At 48.7% G+C, this 27,794-nt stretch overlaps 1 protein-coding gene across 3 annotated transcripts in view; it reads left to right on the plus strand.

Annotated features, from left to right (window-relative positions):
* The first annotated feature begins 215 nt into the window (after positions 1 to 215).
* PPP1R16B (protein phosphatase 1 regulatory subunit 16B) overlaps positions 216 to 27,794 on the plus strand; it is a 112,939-nt gene continuing 85,360 nt past the window's right edge. For all 3 annotated transcript variants that reach the window (XR_014832325.1, XM_003134439.7, XM_085003891.1), the window contains exons 1-2: positions 216 to 332; positions 27,428 to 27,778. Coding sequence is in view for 2 of the 3 variants with exons in the window: in XM_003134439.7 (XP_003134487.3) it covers positions 27,529 to 27,778 (250 nt within the window). In the remaining variant the exon portion in view is untranslated. The remainder of the gene's footprint in view (positions 333 to 27,427; positions 27,779 to 27,794) is intronic.

Genomic DNA, 27,794 nt, shown 5'->3' on the forward strand with positions numbered 1-27,794 from the left:
TGGTGTTGGAGGGTGGGAGGAAGACCAAAAGGAAAACTCTGAACTCTGGTCGCGTCTCATTCGCCTTCAATTTCCAGCTGCTCAAAGGGTGCGGAGGGCACCCGGGGAAGCGGGGACCCTTCCCGGAGCCCTGCCGCCTGTCAGGTCGAGCGGAGCGCGCCCACCCCCTTCCCGCGAGCTCAGGCCCCGCCTTGGGGGAGGAGCCGAGGGGCGGCGCGGAGGCTGGCGGCCGAGCCCGGCAGGCTTCTGTCGCCGCACCGGCAGCGGTGGCTCGGGGACTGACAGACCGAGCCAGGGCAGCGAGCCGCCCGGGGCAGGGCTCGGGAGAGCGGGTGAGTTCCCCGGCGGGTGCTGCCTACACCCGCTGCGCTCTGCGGCTTGACCGGGCGGGGAGGTGGTCGCAGCCTCTGGGGGTCTGGCTGGGGGGGTGATAGTGGCGCTTTGGCTGAGGGCCGGCAGCAGAAGATAATTGGGGTGGGGGGGTGGGGCAGACTGGAAAAGCGGGTACCCGGAGCGCAGGGCAGGGCAGTTGGGCTGGGGTGGGGGGCGTTCTCCTGGGTCTAGGGCGCCAGAGACGAGGCCGAGGTACCGGGCGCATTGGCACGTTGTTGGCTGGGGCCGCCGTGGCCGGATGTTGGGGCGGGCAGGGGGTTTCTCGGCGGGTTCTGGGCTCTTGGGCCGCCGTCTGCCGGGGGGCGCAGTGCCAGGCAGCGCGAGTCACAACTAGCATCAAACAGCCCCGGCGCCCCAGCCTCGGGCCAGGCTCGGCGGCGCCGCCCCCTCGCGTGGCGGCACTTGGTCCCCAAAGGCGGTGGGCAGGGCGCCGGGAGCGCTTCTGCCCGGGCGGGAAAGGTCCCCAGGGCAGGCGCCCCCGCGTGCAGTCCCGCCCCCTGCAGGATCCATCTGACGGCGTCCGCTGGTCCCAGGGAGACCCGCCTGTGGTTGTTCCTGGCCTCTCCAAAGGGCCGCCGTGAGTCCGCGGCTCGGCCCCCTGCGCCGGGAACGCTCCTCTCCTCCCGAGTCCCGCGCATCGATTCCTGCCGGAGGAGCGCCCCCGAGCGCCTACGATGGGCAGAAACTGTGCAGCCTTCCCGGGAGAGGTCGCATAGAAGGGGCTCCCCAAGGTCACCCGCAGCGCCCAGGCTCAGCTACCCAGACCGCTCCGAATGGAGAGCCAGGAGTGGGGGAGGTGGCTTTCACTGCCCGCCTCCTTTCCTGAGGCCGACTGCCTCCCTCCCTCCTCCTCCTCCAGTCCGGACCGGCTTAGCGGGAGATGCTGATGGGGCAGCTCCCAGCCTCGGGCGGAAAATTGAGCCAAGATAGCCTTGAATCTGGTCCTCTCGGGAGAGCCGCGTGCAAAGCCCAAGACCCGGTGCTCCCAGGCATCTCAGGAGCCCAGGGAGGGAGACGCGGCTGCATAAGCGCTTCTCAGAATCGAAAGCCGAGCTGCTTGCGCGCCCATGTGATTGGATTCCACATAATGGGCCCCTGTTTTCGCTGTCAGAAGCGCCCACCAGCTCCCGGCGGCCTTGGACTCCAGGTGCCGCCTCTGAATCGCCCTCTGTGGTGCGCCCGGGGCTCCGAGGTGCCCGGCGCCCTTGCCCGCAGGGCTCTCCGTTAGCCGCCTCGACCCGGGGGTACTTGTCTGTGGGCCCTGCCATTTCCTGTGGCTGGTGGAGCACCGGAGAAAAACCCTCTATCTGGGAGGCCTCCTCCTAGCCTGGTAATAAAGCTTCTTAGCTCAGCCAGTGACTAGCTTCCTGCCCCGGGGTAAGACACTCGGCCTCGGAGCAGCTTCAGTTGCCTCTAGGAAATGGGGCTGATCAGGCCGTAGGAGGATGGGGAGAGGACCGTGTGCGGGGCCGGGTGCAGCGCGGCTCGGCAGCGGGAACGCTCCGAGGTTGATAGCGGCGCCTTTCAAAATGGTTTGGAGTGGGGCGTGTCTCTCGTTAGGCAGGAGCAGAAGCGGAGCCCTGGTGGGTGGTTCTGCAGGGGCTGGGGGAGTTTCCACATCTTCCTCCCTCAGCTCTGTCATAAAGAGGCAGCTTGCAGGCGGCTGGTGGGCGCCAGTGAGTCCTTTCAGCTCTCAGCCTGCTCCCAGGGCCTTCCCACACAACTCCAGCCCCTCATCTCCCACCTGCCCCAGGGTGTTGGAGGCGAGATGTCACCCAAGTCGCTTTGGACCTTCAACTTTGTTTGTTCCTGCCACCTGGAGTCTATCTAAGAGGACTCCCCCCTCCCTGGAAACTTCCTGACCCCTCTCTTGGTCCCAGCTTTTCCCAGCCTCTGAAATGTCTTTCTTCAGGAAGACCAACTGATCCTTCCTACCCCTCTTTTGGTCTCCATCTGCTGCGCCATTCATCAGCCGGCTGTGTGCTGGGGCTCCTTGCATCCTTGTGCTCTCTGAATCTCCCCAGGTATGGAGGGACGTGGCAGGCAAGGCCCAGCACATGCTCAGACTTCCTTCTTTTTTGGTAATTGACACTGGAGTGGAGGTTAAATTCGAATCCAGCTGTTAAGTATGCTCAGAAGCCTGAGCCACAGGGCTAAGAGGATGCTGACGCAGGAAGGTGGATTTTCCTCAAAAACAATGACCTACAGAGCCTATTTGGATTCTTCAGAAACTAGGGACCCAGGTTCTTCTCAAAACTAGTTCCATACCCAGAGTCAACTTTCTCCAATCAACAGAGGCTGCAGCCAGCCTGGTTTTGTAGGTCACAGAAGGCACATACCTGGATTCCTGTGCTGCGTTTGGACCCTCACCCAACCTTGACCCCTCTCCCAACCTTGACCCTCTCCCAATCTAGCCACCCCACCCTCATGCCACCTGCACCCAGGACTTGAAGCACTTGGTCCATAGTAGGTCCCAAGTGGCATTCTTCCAGCAGAGGCTAGGATGACCTTCTTTTATCCCAGGTATATCCCGAGTACCACTTAGAAACTGGGATTTAAGAAGGTCTTGGACAAGCCTGCCTCCTACAGAAAGCCACAGTTTGAAAACCAATAGAGCCAATTTGTCTAGCTTGCAGTGTAGCTTTCTGCTTAAAAGCTAGGTAAATTGTTTACTCTCTCTGACTCCTGGTTTTCACATCTGTAAAGTGGAAGTAATAGTACTGCCTGCTCTGTGGGGTTGGGAGGATTCTGTGAGCCCACGATGCACAGAAAGTGCTTAGTATGGCACCTGGCACCGGCAGGAATGCAGGAAATGGTTCTCGTCACCATCACCACCATTTCCTCCTCCGCTCTGGGCTCTCAAAGGTCCCCCCGCCGCCCCCTCCCGGCGGGGGACGTCAGACCTCTTCTGCCTCTAGCTTTCAGGACAGGGAAAGCCCCTCAGCCTGGTGGGGGGGGATGCTCAGAGGGTGACTTCTGGGAAATCAAGTCCAGCATGGGTGGGCCTGTCCCCAGGAAGTCTGTCATTTAGCCTTTCTCATCTGGCTGCCATTTTTCAGGATTTGTTGACTCACTCAACAGATGTTTACGCCATTCTAGACTTTGTGCTTAGCAAGGGATTTCAAGATGAATAAGGCCGCTCTCAGGTTCCTCGCTCTATGAACAGAAGTCAATAGTGAGGACTCTGTGACAGTGAGGACACAGCTTCATTGGCAGGAAGAGGATTGAAGAGCAGAAGCATGGGTGAACAGGTGGGCTCAGCTAACGAACTCAGGTTTCATTCCTGAATCTGCCACCTGGAAGTTGGGTGGTGATGGACAGGTGCCTTACCTCTAGGGTGGTGATGTGAGGAGAAAAGTGAGGCCACGTGGGTAAAAACCTCAGCTCAGAGCCTTCTAGAGATTAATCAGTGCTTGCAAATGTTAGCTGCTATTATTATTAGTCTGCGGTGACCAATAACAGGTGGGTAAATTTTGCTGTGGGAGCACATTTGAGCACTTCAGAGACAGTTCTGCAGGTGGCAGGTAACAGGGGGGTGGGCAGCCCAAGCGGAGAGAACAGCTTGTGCAAAGTCACAGAGGCTTAAAAGTGCTCCATGTCTTGGAGAGCAGTGGGCAGGAGTTACAGCTGGAGCGCCATAACCAGAGGGTGTGACAGAGGCAGGGGCAGGAGGCTAGGCCAGCAAGCGAGGCAGAGACCGTCCTTCCAAGGGGTCCTGGATGATTAAATGCTCATTCACCTGATGCAGGCACCTTGCAGCGTACGAAGCATTCTCTGATTGCAGTCTAGGGTTAACTTCTGTGTGCAAGGTCGGGCTGGTCTGTGCACATTGGCCAATATGTGAACTGTCCCCCTTACTCTTCCTTCTACCCGGAAAGCACAGAGGTCCCCTCCTTCCTCCTGAGATGCTTTGGCTACTCCTGCACCTGTTTCTCTCTTCCTGGGACTCCATTTCTCATTTGTAGGAAGGGGATGTAGGTGGAGGAAGCGCCACTATCTGGCTCCCTAAATGACCATAATATTGTACCAAGTGCTTTTCTGGATGCTGATCACTGCCCAAGGTCTTTGCTTGCATTGCCACCGAGTCCTCATATCAACATACTGAAGTAGATTCATTCACCCATTGCACAGGAGGAGAAACTGAGCACAGAGGTGGAACAATTTTCTAAAAGGCATGTGGCTTATAAGTGGCAGGAGCTCACACCTGGGGGTCTAACGCTGCTCTGTGCTGCGTGCATCCCCTCACTCATGTTCTTAGTAAATACCTAACGCTGACTGCAGGATGTCTGGCTTCTTTCCCCGTGTATCCCTGGATGCCTGGGGACGGGTCACAGTGGGTTGTACTCCAGGTACCTGGGGACTGCCCCATTCTCTCCTGGCCCTAATTTTTGGGAAGGGCCTGTGTTCAGGTGCTTGGTGATGGGAGCTGTTCTTGGATGTTTCAGAACTCAGGGGGCCTTCCTCGGCCTGCTAGTGTCCCACAAATGTGCCTTGACACAGGCAGTTTGCAGCTTGATTGATACAGCAGGTGGTGACTGAGCTCCACGGTGACCCCAGGAAGGAATGCGTCTTTTAGAATGGCCGGGCAGAGTGTCACGTGACCACACACCCTACCTGTTTACAGAAGACTCTGAGAAACAAAGGCTCGGATTTCCTTTTCTAGGGGAGGGAAAGTTCAGGGCCAGGGTTCAAATCCTGCCTCTGCCTTTCACTGGCTTTTGGGCTTCCGTCAATTACTTCGCTTCCTTGAGTCTCAATTTTTTCACCTGGAGATATAGATCATATATATGAATGTAATTCAGAGTTGTCATAAGGATTTATAATCATACATAAAATTGGCTCCAACATCGTAGATAATATCAGTGTAATGTGCACAAAATTTTCCTCCCTGGTACTTACCATAATTGTGATTATAGAGCTATTTGTGGTCATTATTCTTTTACTCTGTCTCCCCCACTAGGCCAGTGGTTCCCAAGTAGGGGCAATTTGGTCCCCGAAGGGACATTTGGCCATGTCTGGAGACATTTTTTGATTGTCACAAGTGGGGACGTGCAGAGGGGGAGGGGAGCTACTGGCCTCTAGTGGGGAGAGGCCAGGAAGGCTGCAAGATGTCCTGCAGTGCCCAGGGCAGCACCCCCCAACGACAAAAAATTGTTCCATCCCAAGGGTCGATCTTGCCGAGCTTGAGAAAGCTTACCCTGGACGTGCAGCCTCTGAGATCAGTGACTGTGTCTGATTCATTCAGCCCTGTGTCCCCGGTTGCCCAGCACGGTGGCCGGCACACAGGAGACAATCAATATGCATTAAAGGGATGAATGAGGACTTGGATGGCCTTATGTCCCTTGGAGTCCCAGAGGTTTGGCGTGCAGGACATTTGAATGGGCAGACGAGATTCGGATGGACCTGAATGATGAACAGCCAACTAGTAGTGCAGGCCAAAGAAATTCAGACCAAGCAATTTTCTTGCCTGGACGGGTGCTTGGGGGCCCGAATTATTGCTACGATCACTGCTGCATTTGCTTATATAGATACGGGACCCACCTTTATCTGGACAAGCGGGCTGGGGCCAAGGGCATGTAGGTGCTCACAAGGAACGCCTGTCAGCCGGGCCCTTGGGATTTGCCAGGCTGGGGCGCAGCTGCTGTCAGCTTCCTGTTTTTTCCCTTTCTGGTGGAATGAAGGAAACCTACTGAATGGCTATTTTTCCACTGACATTTACAGCAATGTGATAGGCCCTGGATTAATGAGGTCAAGCTCCAGTGTGAAATCTGCCCGATAACTTGACGCTTGGCCAATAGGAAGACGTGGCTTGTTTTCTTTGGGCATTAGATGTCTTTGGATGGCTTTGGCCAGGGAAGTAGGGGTCACGGCTCTATACAAAAGAAGGGAATGTCGTACGCCCTGGATTTATAGAGGCCAGAGTTGTTGTCTCGTTCTCAATGCATTGGGAAGGGTTATTTTTATGTAGACTTTGAAATAAATAATTCATTAAAGCTGAGGTTCACCGTGAGCGCCGGCCTGGCTGCTGAGCATGGATCTGGGCTACCGAAAGGCCCAGGCTGTTTCTCCGGGGCTCTCTGGAAGTTTGAAGGAAAAGATTGACCCCCCCCCAAGGTGGGTTTAGGCAGGTTAGAGGTGCACATTGGTTAGAGATTTTTCCGATCAGGGTGGAGAGAGACCTCAGGCCTGTGCCTCAGACTTGCTCACAGATCATCTTGGAGTTTTTGCAAAATGCAGAATCTGATTCAGTGGGTCAGGGGCCTGAGCATCTGCATCTATAACAAGCTCCCTGGAGGAACAGTCCTGCTGCTCTGTGAACAGTATTTTGAGTAGCAAGGGCCTGGGGACCCCAGAGTCTACAGGTAAGTGGTCCCTCGTGTCACCCACTCAAGCACGACAGCAAATTCAGCCTGCGATGCCTGTTCTCACAGCCATCTGCTCTGTGGGCTGGTTTGCAGGGGAACAGACTTCCTGCGCCCCTTCTCTGCCTGCCTAGGCCTGGGACCGAGCATGAAGGAAAGGCTGCTTGCTCCCAAGGACCCATGGAAACAGCCAGAACAGGTGCAAGAGGCTTCTAGTGCTTCCAGAAACATGTGTTCAGGGACACACTGTTCCCGGGTCACCTGGTCACCTGGGGCTTGTTAAACATACAGATGGCTGGGCCCTAGCCCAGCCTACCTGCGTCAGAACTGGCCAAGGTGGGGCCCCGGGAGTCTGTATTTTTAAAAAGTGTGCCAGCTGACTCTGATTCACAGCCAGCCTGGTGGAGGGGAAGCCGAGAGAAAGAGCTGGCAGCACATGGAAGTTAACTGCTCAGCAGGACTGGTGTAAGGTTGTAGACTCATGTGCTGCCTGGTGGCACCCGGAGGAGGGAGGGGCCACCAGGCAGAGGGAGGGGCGGAAATCTTGTCTGCTCTGCTTGCCAGGTTCTGCACCCTGCAGGGCTGCATCTGCCTGGAAGGACGGGCATCTTTTTCTTAATAATAATCGTTAACATTTGGTGCTTTCTATGAGCCAAGCAGTATTTAACTTTTAGTCCCCCTAACAGCTCCAAGAGATGGCCTTACCACGACCCTGATTTTACTCCTGGGGAAAGTGAGGCACAGAGATATCAATGACTTGCCCCGGGTCACACCCCCAGTAAGTGGTGGAGTCAGGATTTGAATCTAGGACATCTAGTTCCCGAGTCCTTGCACTTAAAGTCATGTTCTCTGACTTTGGGCAAAAGTGCTGTTGCACTTCAGAGACCGTCCTTGCCCTGAGCAAGTGCCTTTCTCTAGCTCTTCCCCAGGTGGAGGGAAGGCTAGCAGTGACCTTGGCTGGCTCTGGAATCACACCCGAGTTTGATCCCTGCCTCTACTACTTACTGTAGCTTTGAGAAGTTATTTGCTGACTTCAGTGAGCCTCGATTTTCCCCACGTGTCAAATAGGAATAATAATAGTATGAGATGGGAGTTCCCGGGTGGCCTAGTGGGTTGAAGATCTGGAGTTGTCATTGCTATAGCTCAGGTTTGATCCCTGGCCTGGGAACTCCCGCATGCCAAGGGCATGGCCGGAAAAAAAAAAAAAAAAAAAGAGTATGAGATGATATAATTAACTATTTATTTAGCATGCAGTTGATATATATCAACAATTATTATTACATTAATGTCAGAAAAGTCAGCCCCTGGGAGTCATAGCTTCAGAGAGGAGGGCATAGGTGAGCAGAGCTCTGTGTCACTTTGGTTTGGGGGTGCTGGGTCTGCCATTTTTTTTCCCCCAGGTTGCTTATGTCTGTTATTCACCGAGGCACTCCTAGCCTTTGCTTCTTGGTGCCCGTATCCATACCAGCCCGGTGAGTTCTCAGAATTTCTTGGCTCCCAGAATGTTTCAGAGTCTCAGTCAGAACTGACTTTATTTCCTGTCATCTAGGAGCCAGTAAAGGACACATATTCTCACACTTATTTTCTTCAGGGATCCTGGCTCTTCTCAGTGACTTTCCCTGTCCCCAGATTCCTTTCTGGAACTCTGCAGTCATCCCTGCCCCCCACCCCCACCCGCCCATGGACTGAGCAGAGAGCAAACCTTGCCTTAGAGTCTTTGCCTGTTGCCTTATAAAGAAATAGGGAAGAATTTCTCTGGAATTTCATTTGTTTCCTTTTTTTTTTTTTTTAACATATGAAATCAAGCTTTTGTCTTCTTATTGCTGTATTTTATGCTTTTTAATTGTAAAAACAAGGCAAACTTATTAAAATTCAAACAGTACAGAAATGTGGAAAATGGAAAGGGAACTTTCCCCGTTGTCATCCACAGCCGTTTATTTCTTTTTCCCCCAGAAAAAAATCCCTGAACATTTTATGTCTTTCCATAAATTTCTTATGCATATATACAGATTCACACTTATTTTCAAGTCTATCCCTTTTTTCTTTTTAACACTTCTATACAGCACTCTACCAAAACTTCCTTTTTCAGCTAATTTATCTTAGCATATGTCAGCACATACAGATATACCTCAGTCCTAAAGGCTACATGGTGTTCCAGTAAAATTGTGGTAGAAATTTACCATAATTTGTGTTCTAGTCCCTAGCTGACATGAAGATTATTTGCAGTTTTTTCTTCCCTATTACACATGAAGATGCTATAACAAACTTGCTTATACCACACGTGTCTTTGTACACCGGTACGATTTTATCTGTAGGGAGAATCCCCTGCTGTTTGAATGAAGACATTGCCAAATTGTCCTCCTAAGAGGCCAAACCAATTTCTATTCTCTCAATTGTGAGTGCGAATGCCTCTTTCCCCAGGCCCTTCTCCAACACTAAGTATTAAATAATTTTAATTTTTGCCAGATAGCAATACCATAGAATGTGTCTGAGTCAGGTTCAGCAGTACTTCAGATCTGATGGCTCTTTGGACCGTGGCTACATAGAGATTGTTAAATATTCAAGAACTACATTTTACCTGGTTTAGGCTTGGAATGAGAGATATAGAATTAAATTGGAGTTCCCGTCGTGGCGCAGTGGTTAACAAATCCGACTAGGAACCATGAGGTTGCGGGTTCGGTCCCTGCCCTTGCTCAGTGGGTTAACGATCCGGCGTTGCCGTGAGCTGTGGTGTAGGTTGCAGACGTGGCTCGGATCCCGCGTTGCTGTGGCTCTGCTGTAGGCTGGCAGCTACAGCTCCGATTAGACCCCTAGCCTGGGAACCTCCATATGCTGCGGGAGTGGCCCAAGAAATGGCAAAAAGACAAAAAAAAAAAAAAATTAAAATTAAAAAAAATTAAAAAAAAATTTAATTAATTAATCCAGTTCCTGCCCTTGGATGGGTCCCTGTCTCCTAAAGGAAGCCAACACGTGGATAAATAAAATAAAATAAGAACGTGCTGTATTAGGGAAATGCGTCTAAGTTACATTTTGTTTGGAAAACTCTTCATGAATGTCACAAACGAATTTGTAAAATACAGTGTGCTCTATATCCCAGTGGGAGGGGGGTTCCTTGAAATCCTCAAAAAAAAAAAGAGAAAAGAAAAAGACTTTTTAGAAGCAGAAAAATCATGCAGCTTACCCCCAGTGGAGGCAGCAGAAGAGGCGGGCAGCCAGGAAGGGATAAGTAATTTTGAAATCGTCTTTTTGGTGGTTTCCATGTTTACTAATGAGGTTTGTTTGCGGGAGGCTGTGTAGAAACACAGCTGAGTTTGCAGCTGGTGCTGGTTGCCGATTACTCTTACCTGGGCAAATACGCATGTTAGTCCACAAAGAGCGAGAGCAGCGGAACAGAAGGCTGACTTTAAAATCCACAGCCTTGGAGCTCACAGAGGTGGGACGTGGGTGGCATGAATCGATGGTTACCCCAGCGGTTACGAGGAGGTGTGCTCTGAACAGTGCCCATTGTAGACTGGATGCTCAGAATGGGCGTTCGGTGACGGAGCCTCAAAGATGTCTCTGTCTTGTAAGAGGGCCTCCTATTCAAAAAGAATAGAGCCTTTTAGAAAGGGGGACGACCACCTGGTCTTCCCACCTGTGGGGAGCCATGCCTTAGCCCTACGTTGTCTTTGGGCCCCCTGCTTGGGTGGCTCTTTCTTCACTTGGGATATTTGAGAACAAGACCAGGCAAGGAGCAGCTGAGAATATCTAAAACAGAGCTGCGGAATGAAACCAATCATCATTTTACAGCAAGCTTTCTAAGCCAGGATCTATAGAGCCAGTGGCAAAGCATGTAGAGTTGCAAAGAGCCATGGAGTCAGAGGCCGTCCTAACTCATCCTTGCATGGATAGCAAAGCAGGGGTCAGGTAAGGTACATCCTGGGTCTGGCCCCCAGTATCCATCATCTCTCCCCAAAAGCCAGGTCTGTTTTGTCTGGCTTGATGCTACAGCTCTGGTTCTAAGCCGGAGGACCACTTGCTGTGATAGAACTGATAGAATAATCTCAGTGAATTTCAATCTCTTGGTCTCCCACCCTCCTGTCTATTCTCCTTCTTGTATTGAATACCTACCGCATGCTGGGTGACTCCAGGGTGGGGTGTAAAGGTGAATCACTGATAGCTCTTGTCTTTTGAGAGCATTTAGTCCAGGGAAGCGACAGACTGAAACTAAAAATTACTACGGAGTGTGTGGAGCACAGCAGAGATGTGGTCAAATGCCTTGGAACTAGAGAGGAGAAAGAAACCCATTTGGCACAAGGCAGATAGAAAGCAATTCAGAGGGAATAAAAGGAGCATGGAGATGACACTGTGTAAATGAGACGAGGCAAGTCAAGTGCGAGCAGGGTGCCTGGAAAGCACTTAAGAGATGATAGATATTAGCATCACAGCACTTGCACTAGCTCTCAAAGAACAAGGAGGAGTTTGCCAGGAGGAGAGAAAGAAGGGCACTGCCACCCCATGGAACAGCATGTGTGAGGGTCAGGAGGTAGGTGTGGTGGAGTGAAAACCCCATGGCCTCTGTACTGGAGAAATCGAAATCTCTGTTCAGATCTTAGTTCTGCCGCTTATTAGTTGTGACTTGGGGCATGTCAAGATGAGCCTTCTAATCTATCTACTGGGGATAATAAGCCCTATTTTTTAAAGGCTCATTGCAGGGGTTAAAGTTAATTTGTGTGTAGTACCTGACACATAGCAGAGTCTTAGCAAATGGTGGGCACCATTGCAGGGGTATAAATCCATCAGTCCAGTTTAGTGTAGCTGGAAAATCGAATTGCCTCATGGGTTGGGTGGGGAAGGAGGTTAGGATTGCCAGAGATGAAGCTGACAATTTCAAGGCCAGATACTGGATGGTTTGGACTGTGAGGCTGAGGAGTTTTGACTTGAGTTTATGGGCAATGGGGAGGCATTACATGCTTCTTTACAAGGGAACTTCAGGATTGGACTTGGTTACAGAATGAAAACTCTGCCAGTAGTGTGGATTGTGGGGTGGAAGGTAAGAGATAGAGGCAAGAAGACCAAATTGGGAAATGCCATCTTCCACATTCCTGTCTTGGCAACTCACAGCTCCTGTTAGCCTAGTGAAGGCTCTGCTAAGTCCTGCAGTCAAGTGTTGGCCTGGAGAGGCAGATCAGGGCAGTGGTTCAGAGCATGGGCTTCAGTGTCAAGGCCAATGGGGATTTGAATCTTAATCCTGTGGCTGTGTGACCCTGGGCAATTACTTAACCCTATTGAGCTTACTTTACTCTTCTGTAAAATTAGTACCTTTCCCAGAGGCTTGTTGTGGGATTAAACGAGATAGCTAGGTAAAGCAATTAGTTTAGCTCTAGGAATGTATTAAGTGTTCAATAAAAGTTAATAATTAAAAATTTAAAAATTATTTATTTCACCATGGAAACCTTTTCCCATATAACACCTGTTAACCTCCTCTGGAACTATTAGCGTTCTACAGAAAGCATCCTGCTTGAGACTTTCTGGAGAAGCAGCAGCACTTTCTGCTCCAAGAAATAGTAAAAAGGGTTGCCAAGTTCTAACACAGTGATTCTTGGATGCACATTAGACCTACCTGGGGAACTTTTAAGAATGTCAATGTCTGGCTGCACCCCAGACCAATTAAACTAGAATCTCTAGAGGTGGGACCCAGGAATCAGCAGTCTTTTTAATTTTTTTTTTTTTTTGCCTGCACCCATGGCATGTGGAAGTTCCCAGGGCAGAGATCGAACCCGTGCCACAGCAGCGGCTGGGCAGTTGCAGGGACATCTCTGGATCCTTAACCTACTACACACAAGGGAACTCCACTATTTTTTTTAAATGTTAATGGTTTATTAAGGTAAAACAAATACAGATAATTATACTTATCCTAAGTGAATGAATTTTTCACAGATTGAACATGCCCAGGTTAGTCATATCCTGCTCAAAAAACAGAATATTATCAGCACTCCAGAAGCGCTTTTTAATGTCCCTTCCCAGTCACCCTCACCCCAAAACCACTATTCTGATGGATAACAACATAGATTCATTTTGCCTGTTTTTGAATTTTACCCAAATAGAATCATGTAGTATGCGCTTTTGTGTTTGCCTTATTCTGATTAACATTGTGAGAGCTCCAGACTGTCAAGTCTAACTGTATATTGCTCATCTGCATTGCTGTACTATGTTCCATTATGTGAGTAGACTATAAATTTTTTTCCAAACTACTGTTGGTGGGCATCTTGGGTAGTTTATACTTTGGGGTTTTTACAAACAGTGCTATTAAAGTTCTTATAAATGCCTTTTGGAGAATGTATGTAGAAACTTCTGTTGGGTGTATTCCTAGGAATGAAATTGCTGGATTATAGGGCATCATATGTTCAGCTTTAGAAGATATTGCTTGAGCAGTTTTTTTTTCAAAGCAGTCTTTAAAAGTGGCTGTACCAATTTATATTCCCACTCGGTTTATAAGAATGCTTGCCAAGTGTTGGTATTTTCTGTCCCTAAAAAAAATTGGCCACTCTGATAGTCTTGCTCTTCATCTTAATGTAAGTTCCCAGGATCGCCGGATGATTCTACCATTCGCTAAGTTTGAGAACCTCTTGCCTAACAGGTTTTGAAAAAGCAACACCCATCAAGGGAACTGTATAAAGAGATGTTATAATGGCAGGTCCCTCTCCACTGATGCTCTTTGACGTCTGTACCCAGAGTTTTTTATAGACTTGATCTGTCTAATCACCCAGAGGAGGATGCTTTTGCTGTGAAAGGAACATGTAGAGGTGTATTAAACCTGACAGGCTTCTCCTCATTCCTGTGTGCTTTATGTGGGACAAATGGTTCCATCAAGAGTGATTTGGAAGTTGGAAAGAGCCTATGGCAAGACTTCAATCTTTTCTTCTCATTTAAGATCTGAAAGAGGAGGAGGACACGAGAACTAATTAGCAGTCGTACAGATGTTGTCAGATGAAAATATCTAGTCTTTGAGATTAGAGTTTAAGATTTTATGTTGTAAATTTACTCCCCAAAGCTTCCCCAAGACCTGGAACTTGGAAGGGGCTCAAAAAAAAAAAAAAAAAAAAGTCATTGAAGTACATATTAGAACTATGTAACTATCTCTAGTGAAAAGCCCAACTCAAATAGATGCAGAGGAGGAGGAAGGTGTTTTGGTGTGGATTTATTGGACCTGATTAATAGTTTCACTTCTCTTTGTAGTTTCTGTGTTGTGGCTGATATTTCCTATTCATTCATTTATTACAAGCATATTTTCCTTTATACCCTTGAGCAAACATGTAATAGCTGCTTTAAAATCCATGTCTGTTAACTTCAACATCTGGGTCTTTTTGGGGTAGATCTCTACTGATTATTTTTCCTCTTGAGTTTGAGTCACATTTTTCTGTATGATTTAAAACACTTTTTCTAGTAATTTTAGGCTACATCTTGAACATCGTGAACAAGGCTTGAAGAAACTCTTAATCCTATCAGGTTCCTCGGAACAGTAATGATTTTTTTAAAAATCAGTTAATTTGACCAAACTTTAAATTCAGTTTCCCCTGGGTAGGCAGCAGCTGAAATCTTTCTTCAGTTCTTTTAGCCTTAGTTGGGTTGCTTGGAACCTGCCCTGCACATGCATCATTCAGAGAGATTTGGACAGAATTTATACTTAGCATTTGGGGCTACCATCTGTGACTCTTTTCTGGGATGTTCTTATTTTCCATCTGTAGTTACCTGAACTCTGTCCTTTACTTCCTAAAACAGTAAGAGCAAAGGTTTTCGTCCAAGTTGTATTTACCATGTACAAGGCCTGCCCTTGGGTAAAAGCTACAAAAACACAAAATTTGCTTAATATGAATTTCTTTCTTTCAAGTGTTGACTCCCCTTCAATTTGTGTCAGTGTGGTTGGACAAATAGGTTATGTGTGTGTGTGTGTGTGTTGTGTAGAGTTCACAACAGTTATATGTGAAAAGGTGGTCCAAATAAGACCAACTTTTCTGACAGTATCAGAAGCAGAACCTTTCTGATCAATAGTTTTATTCATTAAGGGACCCTTAGGACCCCCTCTACTTTACTGCCTAGCACATAGTAGATGGCAACAAATATTTATTGATTGATTAAATGAATGCCTCTTTACATTAAAAATGGAAGTGAATTAGAGGAGACAGTTCCTAGAAGAAAACCTTGATTGGCATTCCTATTGTGGCTCAGTGGTAATGAAACCGACTAGTGTCCATAAGGAATCAGGTTCGATCCCTGCCCTGGCTCAGTGGGTTAAGAATCCAGCATTGCCATGAGCTGTGGTGTAGGTGCAGACGCGACTCAGATCTGGCATTGCTGTGGCTGTGGCGTAGGCCGGAAGCTGCAACTCCGATTCCACCCCTAGCCTGGGAACCTCCACATGCCATGGGCACACACACACACACACACACACACACACACACACACACACACAAAATACAAACCACCCTGAAATTAGTTACTTTTTGATGACATCAGGCATAAAATAGAGAGGGTTTGCTGCAGAAAATAATGAGTGGGAGGATTGGAATAAAATTAGGGCCTCTGCTATCTGAGTGTAGACCAAAGTGGCTAACAAAACGTGCCTGAAGTATTGGTACAAGGAGATAAATTCAATTGTGAGAGTAACGGCACTTTCCTGGGGTTGAATATATGGCTTATAGAGAATTAACCATGTTCAGTGGAAATAAAGCCAGTCAGAGGGGAAGCAGAGGTATGACTGGAGTTCTGTACACCCGAGAGGAGGGACGCACATTGAAAGAACTTTGGCTGGAGATCAAAGAGGGAAGGAATGACAGTAATATAGAGGCAGTCTACCCCGGCTTTGCCTCTCTGCGTGGTGACCTGGAAGGTCACGACCCAGTACTGAGAGACTTCAAAGCCTGTGTAGTGGACGGAAACGTCATTTACCGAAATGCAGAGCATCTGGAAACTTGCTGATTTATTCTACTGGCAGTTTCATCTCCCAGAGAGGAGAGGAGAGAGGACATTGCTCTGGGAATCTGGTTTGCGAGCTGCTGGGAGAAGTGAAAATGAGAAAATGCTCACCAAGAAAGGGAACACTAGTCTTAGGGGGCTGAGCTCACAGGGCTTGGAAGGCAGATTTTATGAATTTCAGGATGAGATACATATATTTCCTGCCTAAGCCTCCAAAGGTGATGACAGCTCCTCAAGTAAGGGAAGTTATGACTTTAATCAGTTAACCTCACTCTGCGCGGATCTCATTTATTTTCCTGCAAAGACTCCTCTTCTTGCTCCTAGTCATGCCTTTGTGGGCCATCTTCCCTGTCTGACATTTTCTCTTTAATTTTCAAGCAGGATAGATGATAAAAAAAAATTGCTTACCTGTCATGGCATATGATGATCAATCAGAAGAGATGTCAGCCACATACAGCTGAAATAGCCTTATTTACAGTACAGGGTCCTTAACCTCTCCGAGTCTCAGTTTGTCCCCTCTTTGAAATGGGAACAAGACCTACATTGCAGAATGGAAGCAGTGATTCGAAGACATGTTCCATGTAACAGACTCAACCTTTAGAAGGTGTGCTGTGCACAGCAGCTGCCATTAGTACCCTGTGTTCTTGATCTGTAGGTTTATTTCATCTACACATTTTATAGGTTCTGTGGTACTTACTATTAGTTTCATTACAAATATATGTTTTTACTCTGTACTGATTTCAGCAAGTTTTTTTGTTTTTTTGTTTTTTGTTTTTTTTGCTTTTTGGGGCTGCACCCTTGGCATATGGAGGTTCCCAGGCTAGAGGTCAAATTGGAGCTTCAGCTGCTGGCCTACACCACAGGCCCAGCAACGCAGAATCCGAGCCGCATCTATGAGCTACACCACAGCTCATGGCAGTGCCAGATTCTTAACCCACTGCGCAAGGCCAGGGATCGAACCTGCAATCTCATTGTTCCTTGTCAGATTCGTTTCTGCTGTGCCATGACGGGGACTCCACTCCAGCAAGTATTTTTTTTATTATTATAAATTGACCTGTCTGGTTTGTCCCAATTTCCCCTTATCCCCTTCATCATGAATACCTTGGATTTTCTGAAATCTTGCATTTCATGAGGAAGATCTTTTAAAGCACTTGTGGTTCCTTTAGAATTTTTCCTAGTTCCTTCTTCTCATTCTCCTTTGATGTCTATAGACAATGGAATTAGAAAGACCTGGGTTCTTGGAGTTCCCTGTGTGGCTCCTCAGGTTAAGAACCTGTCAGAGCATCAGTGAAGATTCAGGTTTGATCCCTGGCCTCACTTAGTAGGTTGAGGATCTGGCATTGCTGAAGCTGCAGCATAGGTATCAGATGCAGCTAGGATTGGGTGTTGCTGTGGCTGGCAGCTGCAGCTCCAATTCCATCCCTAGCCTGGGAACTTCCAAATGCCACCAGTGTGGCCCTAAAATGAAAAAAAAAAAAAAAAAAGTAGAAAGACCTGGGTTCAGATCCCAGCTCTGCCATTTACTAGCTGTGCAGTTAACTGGTGTCCATTGTCTGCATTTCTCACCCTTTCTTCCCTCATCCTTTCTTCCTCCAGTGCAGGACTTTCTCCTTCAAGTCCACCTCTCTGTTTCTTTTTTTCTTTTTCTTTTTTTTTTTTTTTTACTGTCCTTGTTTCCTGGGAATTATTCTCCAAACCTCCATGAACAACTGTATGAAAAGCTTTTAAAAATTCCCATCCCAGGAGTTTCTGTTGTGGTGCAGCAAAAATGAATCCGACTTGGAGTTCCCGTTGTGGCTCAGTGGTTAATGAGTCCGACTAGGAACCATGAGGTTGCTGGTTTGATCCCTGGCCTTGCTCAGTGGGTTAAGGATCCAGCGTTGCCGTGAGCTGTGGTGTAGGTCGCAGATGGGCTCGGATCCCGAGTTGCTGTGGCTCTGGCGTAGGCCGGCGGCTATAGCTCCAATTCGACCCCTAGCCTGGGAACCACCATATGGCCCCAGAAAAGGCAAAAAAAGACCAAAAAAAAAAAAAAAAGAATCCGACTAGTAACCGTGAGATTGTAGGTTCGATCCCTGGCCTTGCTTAGTGGGTTAAGGATCCGGTGTGGCCATGAGCTATAGCGTAGGTCACAGACTTGGCTTGGATCTGGCATTGCTGTGGCTGTAGCGTATGCCAGCAGCTGTAGCTCCGATTCAGCCCCTAACCTGGGACCCTCCATATGCTGCAGGTGTGGCCCTAAAAAACAAAAAATAAAAAATAAAAAATCCCATCCCAGCTGCACCCCTGGTTAAGGGAGAGGAGACAGCTTGCTAGGGGTACCTTTGAGGTTTCTGAAGTGGAGAGAAGAGTCTTAATAGGAAGCAGACCACAGTCCCCTTCCTCCTTGATGTTGGTAATAGTGGTGGACCCAACATGCTCAGGATGGATGAGACAGTGACCCCTGGCTGATGTCGATCCATCCCTTCAAGAGAGGACCCTGTCCAGCTACCAGCAGGATGCTTATTTCCCTACTTTCCAGGGACCAGATTGGGAGAGATGCCAATCACCACAGGGACTGCCATCCTTTGCCTGTGTTCTCTCATCCTACTGCTTCCTAGCACTGGGATCCATTCACTTTAAGGGAGTGGAGTCAGGGCGGACAAGTCTTCATTCTACCCCCTTGAGCATGTTATTGGAGAAATTCTTACTAGAACCTAAGATCATCTTGATTCTTTGCTACCTTGAGGCCACAGTGATTTTGTGGTTTTGGTTGAATGATATACTGGTATTGAGGAGCCCTTTTGCTCAATCTGATAACTTTCTAGATGCTTGTGAAGAGGAGAGGATTTTGAACAATGGGGCAAAGGCCAGTATTGAAATCCAAGCTTAGGCAAGTGTGATATAGAACAGAGTTGCATGCTTGGTAGGCATGCAGCCACGTCCCACTACTTTGTCTGTGGCAGACATTACTAATCGATCACAGCATTCATTCCTCCTGTTACCATGGTGGCTACACAACCCCTGTCCTCACAGCGCTCCAAGAAGCCACCACCAACCTAAGTGTTGGCGTAATAGAAGAAAGGTTGGCCAAGGATGTCATGCTGAGAGAGGGAGGCAGGGGTGCTTTATGCCACTGAAGGCTTAGCCAGTGTGAAAGGCCATCACCTGTCTAATAAGTGTGTATCCTGGGAGGGCATTCTGTGGCCACAGGTGGCCTCCTTTGGAAAAAAGATCCAACCAGCTGCCAAGGGAGTTTTTATCTCCCTGCAAAGGGAGGGGGTGGACCACACTCCCCCAAGCCTTGGAGAAGCAGTATGTGTAATTCGATTCCCATTTCCCCGTGCTTAGCTATTACATAAGCTTCTTTAGAAGACTGGCTGGTTTAGCACTGTGACTGTGACTGACTAATGTATTCGTAGACATCATGTCAGCTTTGCAAGTGCCCCATCCTTGGCACCTTTGTTCTGTCCCTTGCAGCTGCCCCCACACTGGCATTCTTCCCACAAGCACGTGGGCCTTTGTGGGTTTAGGTTCAAGGGGAGAAGCTCAGCATGGAAGATAGGTGTGTTCATGGGTTTCCCTTCACTCATTCAAGCTGTTTCCTTGGAAATTCTCTTGGAGCTGGATCTGAGAAAGCTGCCTCACCTTCACAGGTAGAATGAATCCAAAGCATCATCAATCCACATCTAATTGAAATGGTTCTTCCTTCCATGCTGTCTGGCTAGCTGGTTACCAAGTGCTGGCTTGCAAATATACATGACAGTCTTGCTCCTAATACTGATCTGTCTGCCAGGCTGGGGTTGGGGCTCACTGGGCCAGTCCCACCTCCAACACTGCGTGGACCTTCTCTCTGAGTAGCTTCATGAGTGGCCGTGGAGTTCCTGGTGGTGGGGACCCCAGCATCATGCCATAGCCTGCCAATGTTAGGTAATTTTTCCTCATGCCAGGCTGATCCTGCTTCTTCTTTTTGCCTGTCTGTGATTCCAACTCTGCCCTCTAGACACGTGGAACAAAGCTAATTCTTTCGTTCATGGCTTTCGTTAAGATCTGCTCCGGTATTCCTGAAATGGCCCAACCAGTTCAGACAGAGGTCAACTGGGTTATTATCTTAACACTGGACATGATTCTTTTTATTTATTTATTTATTTATTTATTTATTTATTTATTTTTGTCTTTTGTCTTTTTAGGGCCGCATCCACAGCATATGGAGGTTCCCAGGCTAGGGGTCCAGTTGGAGCTGTAGCTGCCAGCCTATGCCAGAGCCACAGCAATGCCAGATCCAAGCTGAGTCTGCAACCTACACCACAGCTCATGGAAACACCAAATCCTTAACCCACTGAGTAAGGCCAGGGATTGAACCCGCAACTTCATGGTTCCTAGTTGGATTCGTTTCCTCTGCGCCACAACGGAAACTCCTGGACATGATTCTTTTCCTGAGAGAGCTCAAGATGCTTGATGGACCACTGTGTTCTTGTGGAATTTGTGGTTTGTGTGTCCTGCTGCCCGCCCCTTTCCTCTACCTCCCCCCCAAGTCTTGCCAAATTGGGTTACAGTAAATGGAATTCCGAGGACAACAGCAAATCAAAGCCAAGCCCAGGGACACTACTCAGAGGTCTGAATGAAGGAGCACAGCTAGGAGAGGCAGAGTTAAGGAGCAGACTCTCTGGGACCCTAGTCCCACAACAGATTAAAACGGGATGTCTGTCTAACATGACTGTGCCCGAAATCTAGAAGCTTCATTACAACAGGAGTGGAACAGAAAGTCCACAAAATCCCATGAGAATGGGGTTGGTGGGGGGACAAGGCTAATTTCTAATTCAGATATTTGGGGCATCAAGAGCCCCAGAAGTCTCTTTGCTCATGAGTAAAGCATCTTTCTACTGGGGGTTGGGCAGGAAGGGGGAAGGAAGGGGGAAATGACGCTATTATTCAAAGAAGCGTGTTGTGGGAGGGCGGGGGTGTGCATCCTTTAGGAGAGAAAGTGGGTCCCAAGTGAGCTTGGAGGAGGGAAAGCTGGGGCTGTTTTGTTTTCCTTCTTCCCTCGTGCTTAATGGTACAGGAAGCACGAGGCGCGAGCACTCCCGGCCTTCCTCCAGGCTGCTGCCAATATTGTGCGGAGAAGAATAGCTGAAGCACAAGGAAAAAAAATCTTAACGTTTTCTTTTAACAGCGTGAACTTTGAGACACTGTCTGACTCATGTTTTAAAGTCTCTTCAATTTGAATTCACCTTCCTTCGTGTTGTTTTTCTCAAGGCACTAGGCACAGGTCCAAAGATATGTCAACCAGCTGCTCCCCTGGGATGGAGGCGTCACAAGGCCAGAGGCCCTTTCTCCCACCTCAGGGGGCGGGGCTGGTGTGGGAACCTTGATGTTGGCCTTCCAGCCCTTCTTCAAGGCTGGCCCCCCGCTTGGGCCTGGAGGGCCGGAGGATGGCATATTACCAGATGCCCCAGCAAGAGACCAGTCATCCTGCTTCAGGCAGCATCCATTCTGGGGCTCCCGTTCCTGCATCCCTAAAAGCAGCATTCATGTCTGTTGGGGTACTGTTGGCTACAAGTGACAAAAATTCAATTTAATTAGCTTAAATAATAAAGGGGATTTTGTTGGTGTGGATAGCTAAAGTCCAGAGTTCTCTAAATAAAATGATCCTGTTTCTCTCCTCTGACTCCCAAGGATTGGCTTCATCGAAAGGTGGGCTCAAACCTGTGCCACGGCAATGACAACGCCGATCCTTAATCCACTGAACCCCAAGAGAACTCCTAAATTTCTTTCTTTCCTTCTTCCTTCCTTTGAGAGAGAGAGAGAGAAAGAAACTTCCTTATTTTATATTTTTGGCCGTGCCTGAGGCATGTGGAAGTTGCTGGGCCAGGGAGTGAACCCAAGCCATAGCGATTACTACAGCCGCAGCAATGACAATGCTGGATCCTTAACCCACTTAGCCACCCACCAGGGAACTCTGAGAGAGCTTCTGATTGGTCCAGCTTGGGGTCATGTACCTAACCCCCAACTAATCACTCGGGCTGGGCTTAGGCCATGGCCACAGGGCTCTGGCCAATCAGGGCCTAGCACAGAGTGATACTTAGGGGAACCACAGAGACCACCACCAAACTGTGTCTTTCAATGGGCCTGTGCCTTTCTTCCTCTTCCTGTTTTCTCAGAGGCATGTCATCCCCCCAAAAAACACTCTTTCTTTTCATTTTGGGGGAAGGGGAGGCTCGGTAGTGCATGCTGTGTGTCTCCTCTCCACCTCGCCCCCAGACCCCTGCACTCTTCCTTGCGTTTCTGCTCGAAGGCTCAGCTTTCCGTAGCTTGGCTCCTGCGTCCCGGGATGTACACTGAGGTTTCTCCCTTTGGGGGACAGCGGGGTGAGTGGATGCGCCCACAGGAATCGAGTTCAGGCTTTGTCAGGCGGCAACCAGAGGCTGCATCCAGACTCACTCCCAGTGCCTGTTTCTACTCACAGAAGGTCAAGTGCTTTGGCCTCAGGCTTCAGGCTGCTGCTGTCAGGCTATTTTGGTTCATCTGCCCAGACCTCACAGAGCCATGTGTTGGAAAAATTAAGTACCCCGCCCTGTTTCCCCTTTTCCTCTCGTAGCACACACACTTCCTGGATAACCTCACCCCAACGTGGCCTCTGCAGACCCCTGCCCCATCCGCTCTTTAGCCCAGACACTCCATTGACCTGTGGCGCCACGTGCCCACTTCTCTGCAAGACGGTCCATCTGAATGCTCCCACAACACGCTGCGCTCAGTGTAGCTCCTTGGAGCCAGTTTTCCTCCAAATGAGGTCCACCTCGGGGATCCCTTTTGAGTGTTGATGATGCTTTGCCCTCCCAGGTTCGGGCACTTTGGGCTGTGCCCCCATCACCAACCAGGGCTGTCTCTGGAAGTTTGAACAAGTACACCTGGGTCTCATGAGGGGGCCAGTCTACAGCTCACAGGAGCCAGGACTTCTATGGGCTGTCCTAGCACCCAGGCCAGCGCCCTGACTTGGGGGCTGCCCAGCTGCTGTGTTAACAGCACCGATGGCAATTCTTTAATTAGACCCAGCAGGGTTTTCTCGGACGGGGGCGGGAGGTGTGTGGGTCTATTGGGGGAAACTAGGTCACCTGAAAACCAGCAGTCAAGAGGGAGCTGTCCTGGAGCCCCAGCTCCAGGGACCCCAAAGAGGCGAGTCAGGTGGGATTGGCAGGGAGCGCAAAGCCAGAGAAACTGTGCTCTGGCCCCCTTTTTTGGCCCTTGGGAGACACTGTTCTCACCTTTCTCCAGGGGGCTGGGCGACTGCCCTTAATTCCTTCGAGCTGTTCAGGCCAGGGAAGGCACAGCAGTGAGTGGCTTCTGCTAGCATGGGGCCTGCCATCCTGGGGCCCAGGGAGGGAGCTTTGTGCTCGGAATCAGGGCCAGGGTGCGAGCTACTGCTCAGCCTTGGTATCCTGTGAGTGCATCCTCTGCTCCCTTGTGCCTCTGTTTAGTCATCCATCCAATGGCAGGGACCATACCTGTCTCTACCCTGCTGTATCCCTACCCTTTAATGCAGTCCTAGCATACGGTGGACATCCCATAAATAGTTGTCAGATGAAACTCTAAGCTCATATGAGTACTTCTCTTATAAGATTGTTGTCATTGAGGATCAGTGGCCAGGCGGATCCCCCAGATATCAATCACTTACAACTTTTGCCAGCACTAAATACCATCATTATTTAATTTTTCTTTGCTACCACCTTGTAAGTTTTCCACTGAAGTGGATTTATTTTAAAAAGAAAATTTCAGGAGTTCCCTTGTGGCTCACTGGGTTATGAACCCACCTAGTATCCATGAGGCTGGGGGTTCAATCCATGGCCTTGCTGAGTGGGTGAATGGATTAAGGATCCAGCATGGCCATGAGCTGTGGTGTGGGTTGCACACACGGCTCGGATCCTGTGTTGCCGTGACTGTGGTGTAGGCTGGCAGCTACAGCTCTGATTCCACCCCTACCCTGGGAACTTCCATGTGCCGTGGGTGTGGCCCTAAAAAAGCGAGAAGAAAAGAAAGACATGTTATATCACTACCATAAATAAACAATAACTGTGAAGCCAAATCCACAGGGGGGAAAAAAAATCAGTGCTGTTACGTTTTATCCTAGCTACAATTGTTTGCCTGAGGCTATGAGCCTGAGGCCTACTTTCTCTTTGTTTACAGGGGAACTTGACATGGTTATAAACTGTTAAAGGTCTATTACCACCGAACTGACACTTTCTTCTGGCAAAAATCCAATAGATTGAAAAAGAAGTGAAAAGGGTGTCACCTGCTGTCTCTGAGTCCATGTTATATTGTCTTGTCCTGGACTTTTGAAAATTCCCTTGGAAGCAGTTCTCTTTCTATACTTAGGGAGACACCTGGCTGGGATGATGGCTAAGGATGTTCCTGGGAAAGGATTCAGGGCTTTAACAAGAGTGAGTGATAGGATTATTCTTACCTTCCTCTTAGCAAGTTTTTGGTACCTCCCACTGAGTAGGTGATGAGTGAATACTTAATAATGAAGACATGAGTAACCATTTGTGATTAGAATATTAGGGCTGAAAGAAATTGTACAGAATACTTAGACGGATCTGATATCAGTGGAGGGATGGAGAATTTGCCACCTCCAGAGAGAGCTACCTGGACCAAAAGTCCTTGTTCACTCGCTTGTTGGACGGCTCTAGAGGCCAGGTGTCCATTCTTTGGGTGCACTCCATTGCGCCCCTATACCCTGGTCCTGTTCTGCTTTGGAGGCTCACAGATCATCTTCTCTTTCTTGCACAGATTGGACCTCTGGATATGTGGAGACTGCTGTCTCATTCTAAGACAGGGTTTGCAAACTCAAATGGCCCTAGGAGCTAGCAAGCAACGCCCATCAGTGACAGTCACATGGGAGTAATGGGGGATAGTGAGGACTGAGAAATTAGAGGGTATGTGCCCTATCTGAGGAGGACAGTTCTACTCCATACCTGCTGATTGTTGTCCTGGGATCCCAGGGTGGCCAGGTACTGAGATGCTTTTTGTTTTTTTAGTTTTTTTTTTTTTTTTGTAAGCTGAAAATAAGGAGTTCCTGCTGTGAAGCAGTGGGATTGGTGCTGTCTCTGCAGTGCTGGGACACAAGTCAGTCCCCAGCCCAGCCCAGCCCAGCACAGTGGGTTAAGGATCTGGCATTGCTGCTGTTGCAACTGCAGCTCAGATCCGATCCCTGGCCTGGGAATTTCATATGCTGCAGGGCAGCTGAAAAAGAAAAAAATAAAAATAGAGAAAGGAAAGAAGGAAGGGAGAAAGGAAACTGAAAATCTGATTTTGGATATAAAATCTTCAAGTTTTAAATGTATGTTTAGCAATGTATGACAATATTGTAAAACACTCCGTGAGCTCCTTACTTTTAAAAAGAAATATCTTGGAGTTCCCGTCATGGCTCAGTGGTTAACGAATCCGACTAGGAACCATGAGGTGGTGGGTTCGAGCCCTGCCCTTGCTCAGTGGGTTAAGGATCCGGCGTTGCTGTGAGCTGTGGTGTAGGTCGCAGATGCGGCTCGGATCCTGTGTTGCTGTGTCTCTGCTGTAGGCTGGCAGCTACAGCTCCGATTAGACCCCTAGCCTGGGAACCTCCATATGCTGCAGGAGTGGCCCTAGAAAAGGAAAAAAGACAAAAAAGAAAAAAAATATATATCTAAATGAGTAAAAAACAGTGAGCACACCAAATTCTGGCAGAGAAACCGGATCCTCATACATTGCTGGGGCATTGAAAAATGGTACAGCTATTCTGGAAAACAGTATGACAGTTTCTTTTAAAACTAAACATGTAATTACTGTACAGCCCAGCACTGGTACTCTTGGGCATTTACTCCCGACAAATGGAAACTTATTATGCTCACACACAAAAAACTGTACATGAATGTATAAGCCCCAAACGGGAAACAACCCAGATGTTCTTCAGTGAGTGCAGGGATAAACAAACTGGGGTGGATCCATAAAGAGGGTCACTGCTCAGCAATAAACAAAGAACTACAGATTCACAGAACAACTCGCGGCGAATCTCAAGGGATGCTGGGTAAAAAAAAGTTAGCCCCCAAAGTTATCCATTGCCTGATTCTTTTATATAACACTTTGGAAGCGACTACTCAATAGATGAGGAATAGATTAGTGACTGTCAAGGGCAAGGACAGGAGTGGATTGGGAGAGGGGTGATGAGGGCTGCTTGTGTGATGGAACTGTTTGTATCTTGACTGTTGTTGGGTACACAAACATGATGAAATTGTCTACAACTAAATACACAAACACACACTCACATTCAAATGAGCACGTACAAACACTGGGGAAATCTGAATAGATTGATAGGTTGTATCAACGTCAGATTCTTGGCTTCCACAGTGTACTGTAGTTTTGCAGGATGTCACCATTGGGATAAACCAAGTAAAGGTTGCACAGGATTATTCCATATTATTTGTTAGGACTGCATGCGAATCTACAATTATCTCAAAATAAAAAGTTTAATTAATTAATTAAAAAATCATTGGAAGATATTTAATTTTTTTATTTTTAAAATTAATTTTTTTTTTTAAGGGCCGTGCATACAGCATATGGAGGTTCCTGGGCTGGGGCCAAATCAGAGCTACAGCTGCCGGCCACAGCCACAGCCACAGCAACAAAGGATCTGAGCTGCATCTGTGACCTACACCACCGCCCAGGGCAAGGTCAGATCCTTAACCCACTGAGCGAGGCCAGGGATCGAACCTGTGTCCTCATGGATGCTAAAACTAAATACACAGATTCATTTCTGCTGAGCCATAACGGGAACTCCCACTGCAGGACATTTAAAACAAACCAAAACGTAACCAAGGGCAGTTCACTCGTTTCCTGCCGAGCCTTACCATTGGGCTGCGTTGATCCTTGAGGTCCACTCAGACCCCAGGAGCCTTTGCCCTGTGGATATTGCCAAGCCAACCCCTCCCCCATTCCTCCTGTGTGCCCTCCAGTCTCTTCAGGAAGAGACCTGAAGAACATTCTGACCCAACCTGAGCGCCTGAGAATCCAGAGCAAGGCTCAATCCTTTATCTTCCCGAGGGAAGCAGGGAACCAGGAGACGAACAAGCACTTGCTGAAGCTCAGGGGTGTCCTGATCCCCTTTGTGATAGCGAGCATTTCCACAGCATGCAGATGTAGACCTGTACCCAGCAACCTGCAATTCTCCACCGGCCTTGCCTGCCTGCATTTATGTGTCCCAACTCATCTTCCCTTTATGTTGATTATATTTCCAGTAACATTAAAAAAATTGAAGTATAGTTGATATACAATGTTGTGTTGGTTTCAGGTGTACAGCGACACAAATTGTACACTTTAAACTTATACAACAGGAGTTCTGGTCATGGCTTAGTGGAAATGAATCTGACTAGCATCCATGAGGAGGCAGGTTCAATCCCTGGCCTTGCTCAGTGGGTTAAGGGTCCTGAGTTGCTGTGAGCTGTCTTGTAGGTCACAGACATGGCTTGGATCTGCTACAGCTCCGGATCCAACCCCTAGTCTGGGAAACTCCATATGCCTCAGGTGCAGCCCTAAAAACACACAAAAATAATTAAACTTATACAATGTTAGAGATCAATTACATCTCAATTAAAAAAAAATTAAATAAAATGGGGTTGGGGAAGCGTTTGGAACATGGGGTCAGATGATATAATCAGATCAGAATTTTGAGCCTGACAAGCATGTCCACCTGTGTCCCTCCCCTGCCACAGGTCCCCGCATGCGGCCCCGGCCCTGCAGGTGCCCCCATGCTGCCCCGGCCCCCGGCGCGCCGTGCTAGCCCCCAGCCAGGGCGTGGGGAGGCGCGGTGGCCATGGCCAGCCACGTGGACCTGCTGACGGAGCTGCAGCTGCTGGAGAAGGTGCCCACGTTGGAGCGGCTGCGCGCCGCCCAGAAGCGCCGGGCCCAGCAGCTGAAGAAATGGGCACAGTATGAACAGGACCTGCAGCATCGTAAGCGCAAGCATGAGCGGAAGCGCAGCACCGGCGGCCGGCGAAAGAAGGTGTCCTTCGAGGCCAGCGTGGCCCTGCTGGAGGCCTCTCTTAGGAATGATGCTGAAGAAGGTAGGCCACTTCCGGT

This window comes from Sus scrofa, chromosome 17 (genome assembly GCF_054392235.1).
Source record: "Sus scrofa isolate SSC_HxYL_T2T_F1_AM1 chromosome 17, Sscrofa_HxYL_maternal_Yorkshire_Landrace_v2.0, whole genome shotgun sequence".
Classification (NCBI taxonomy): Eukaryota; Metazoa; Chordata; class Mammalia; order Artiodactyla; family Suidae; genus Sus; species Sus scrofa.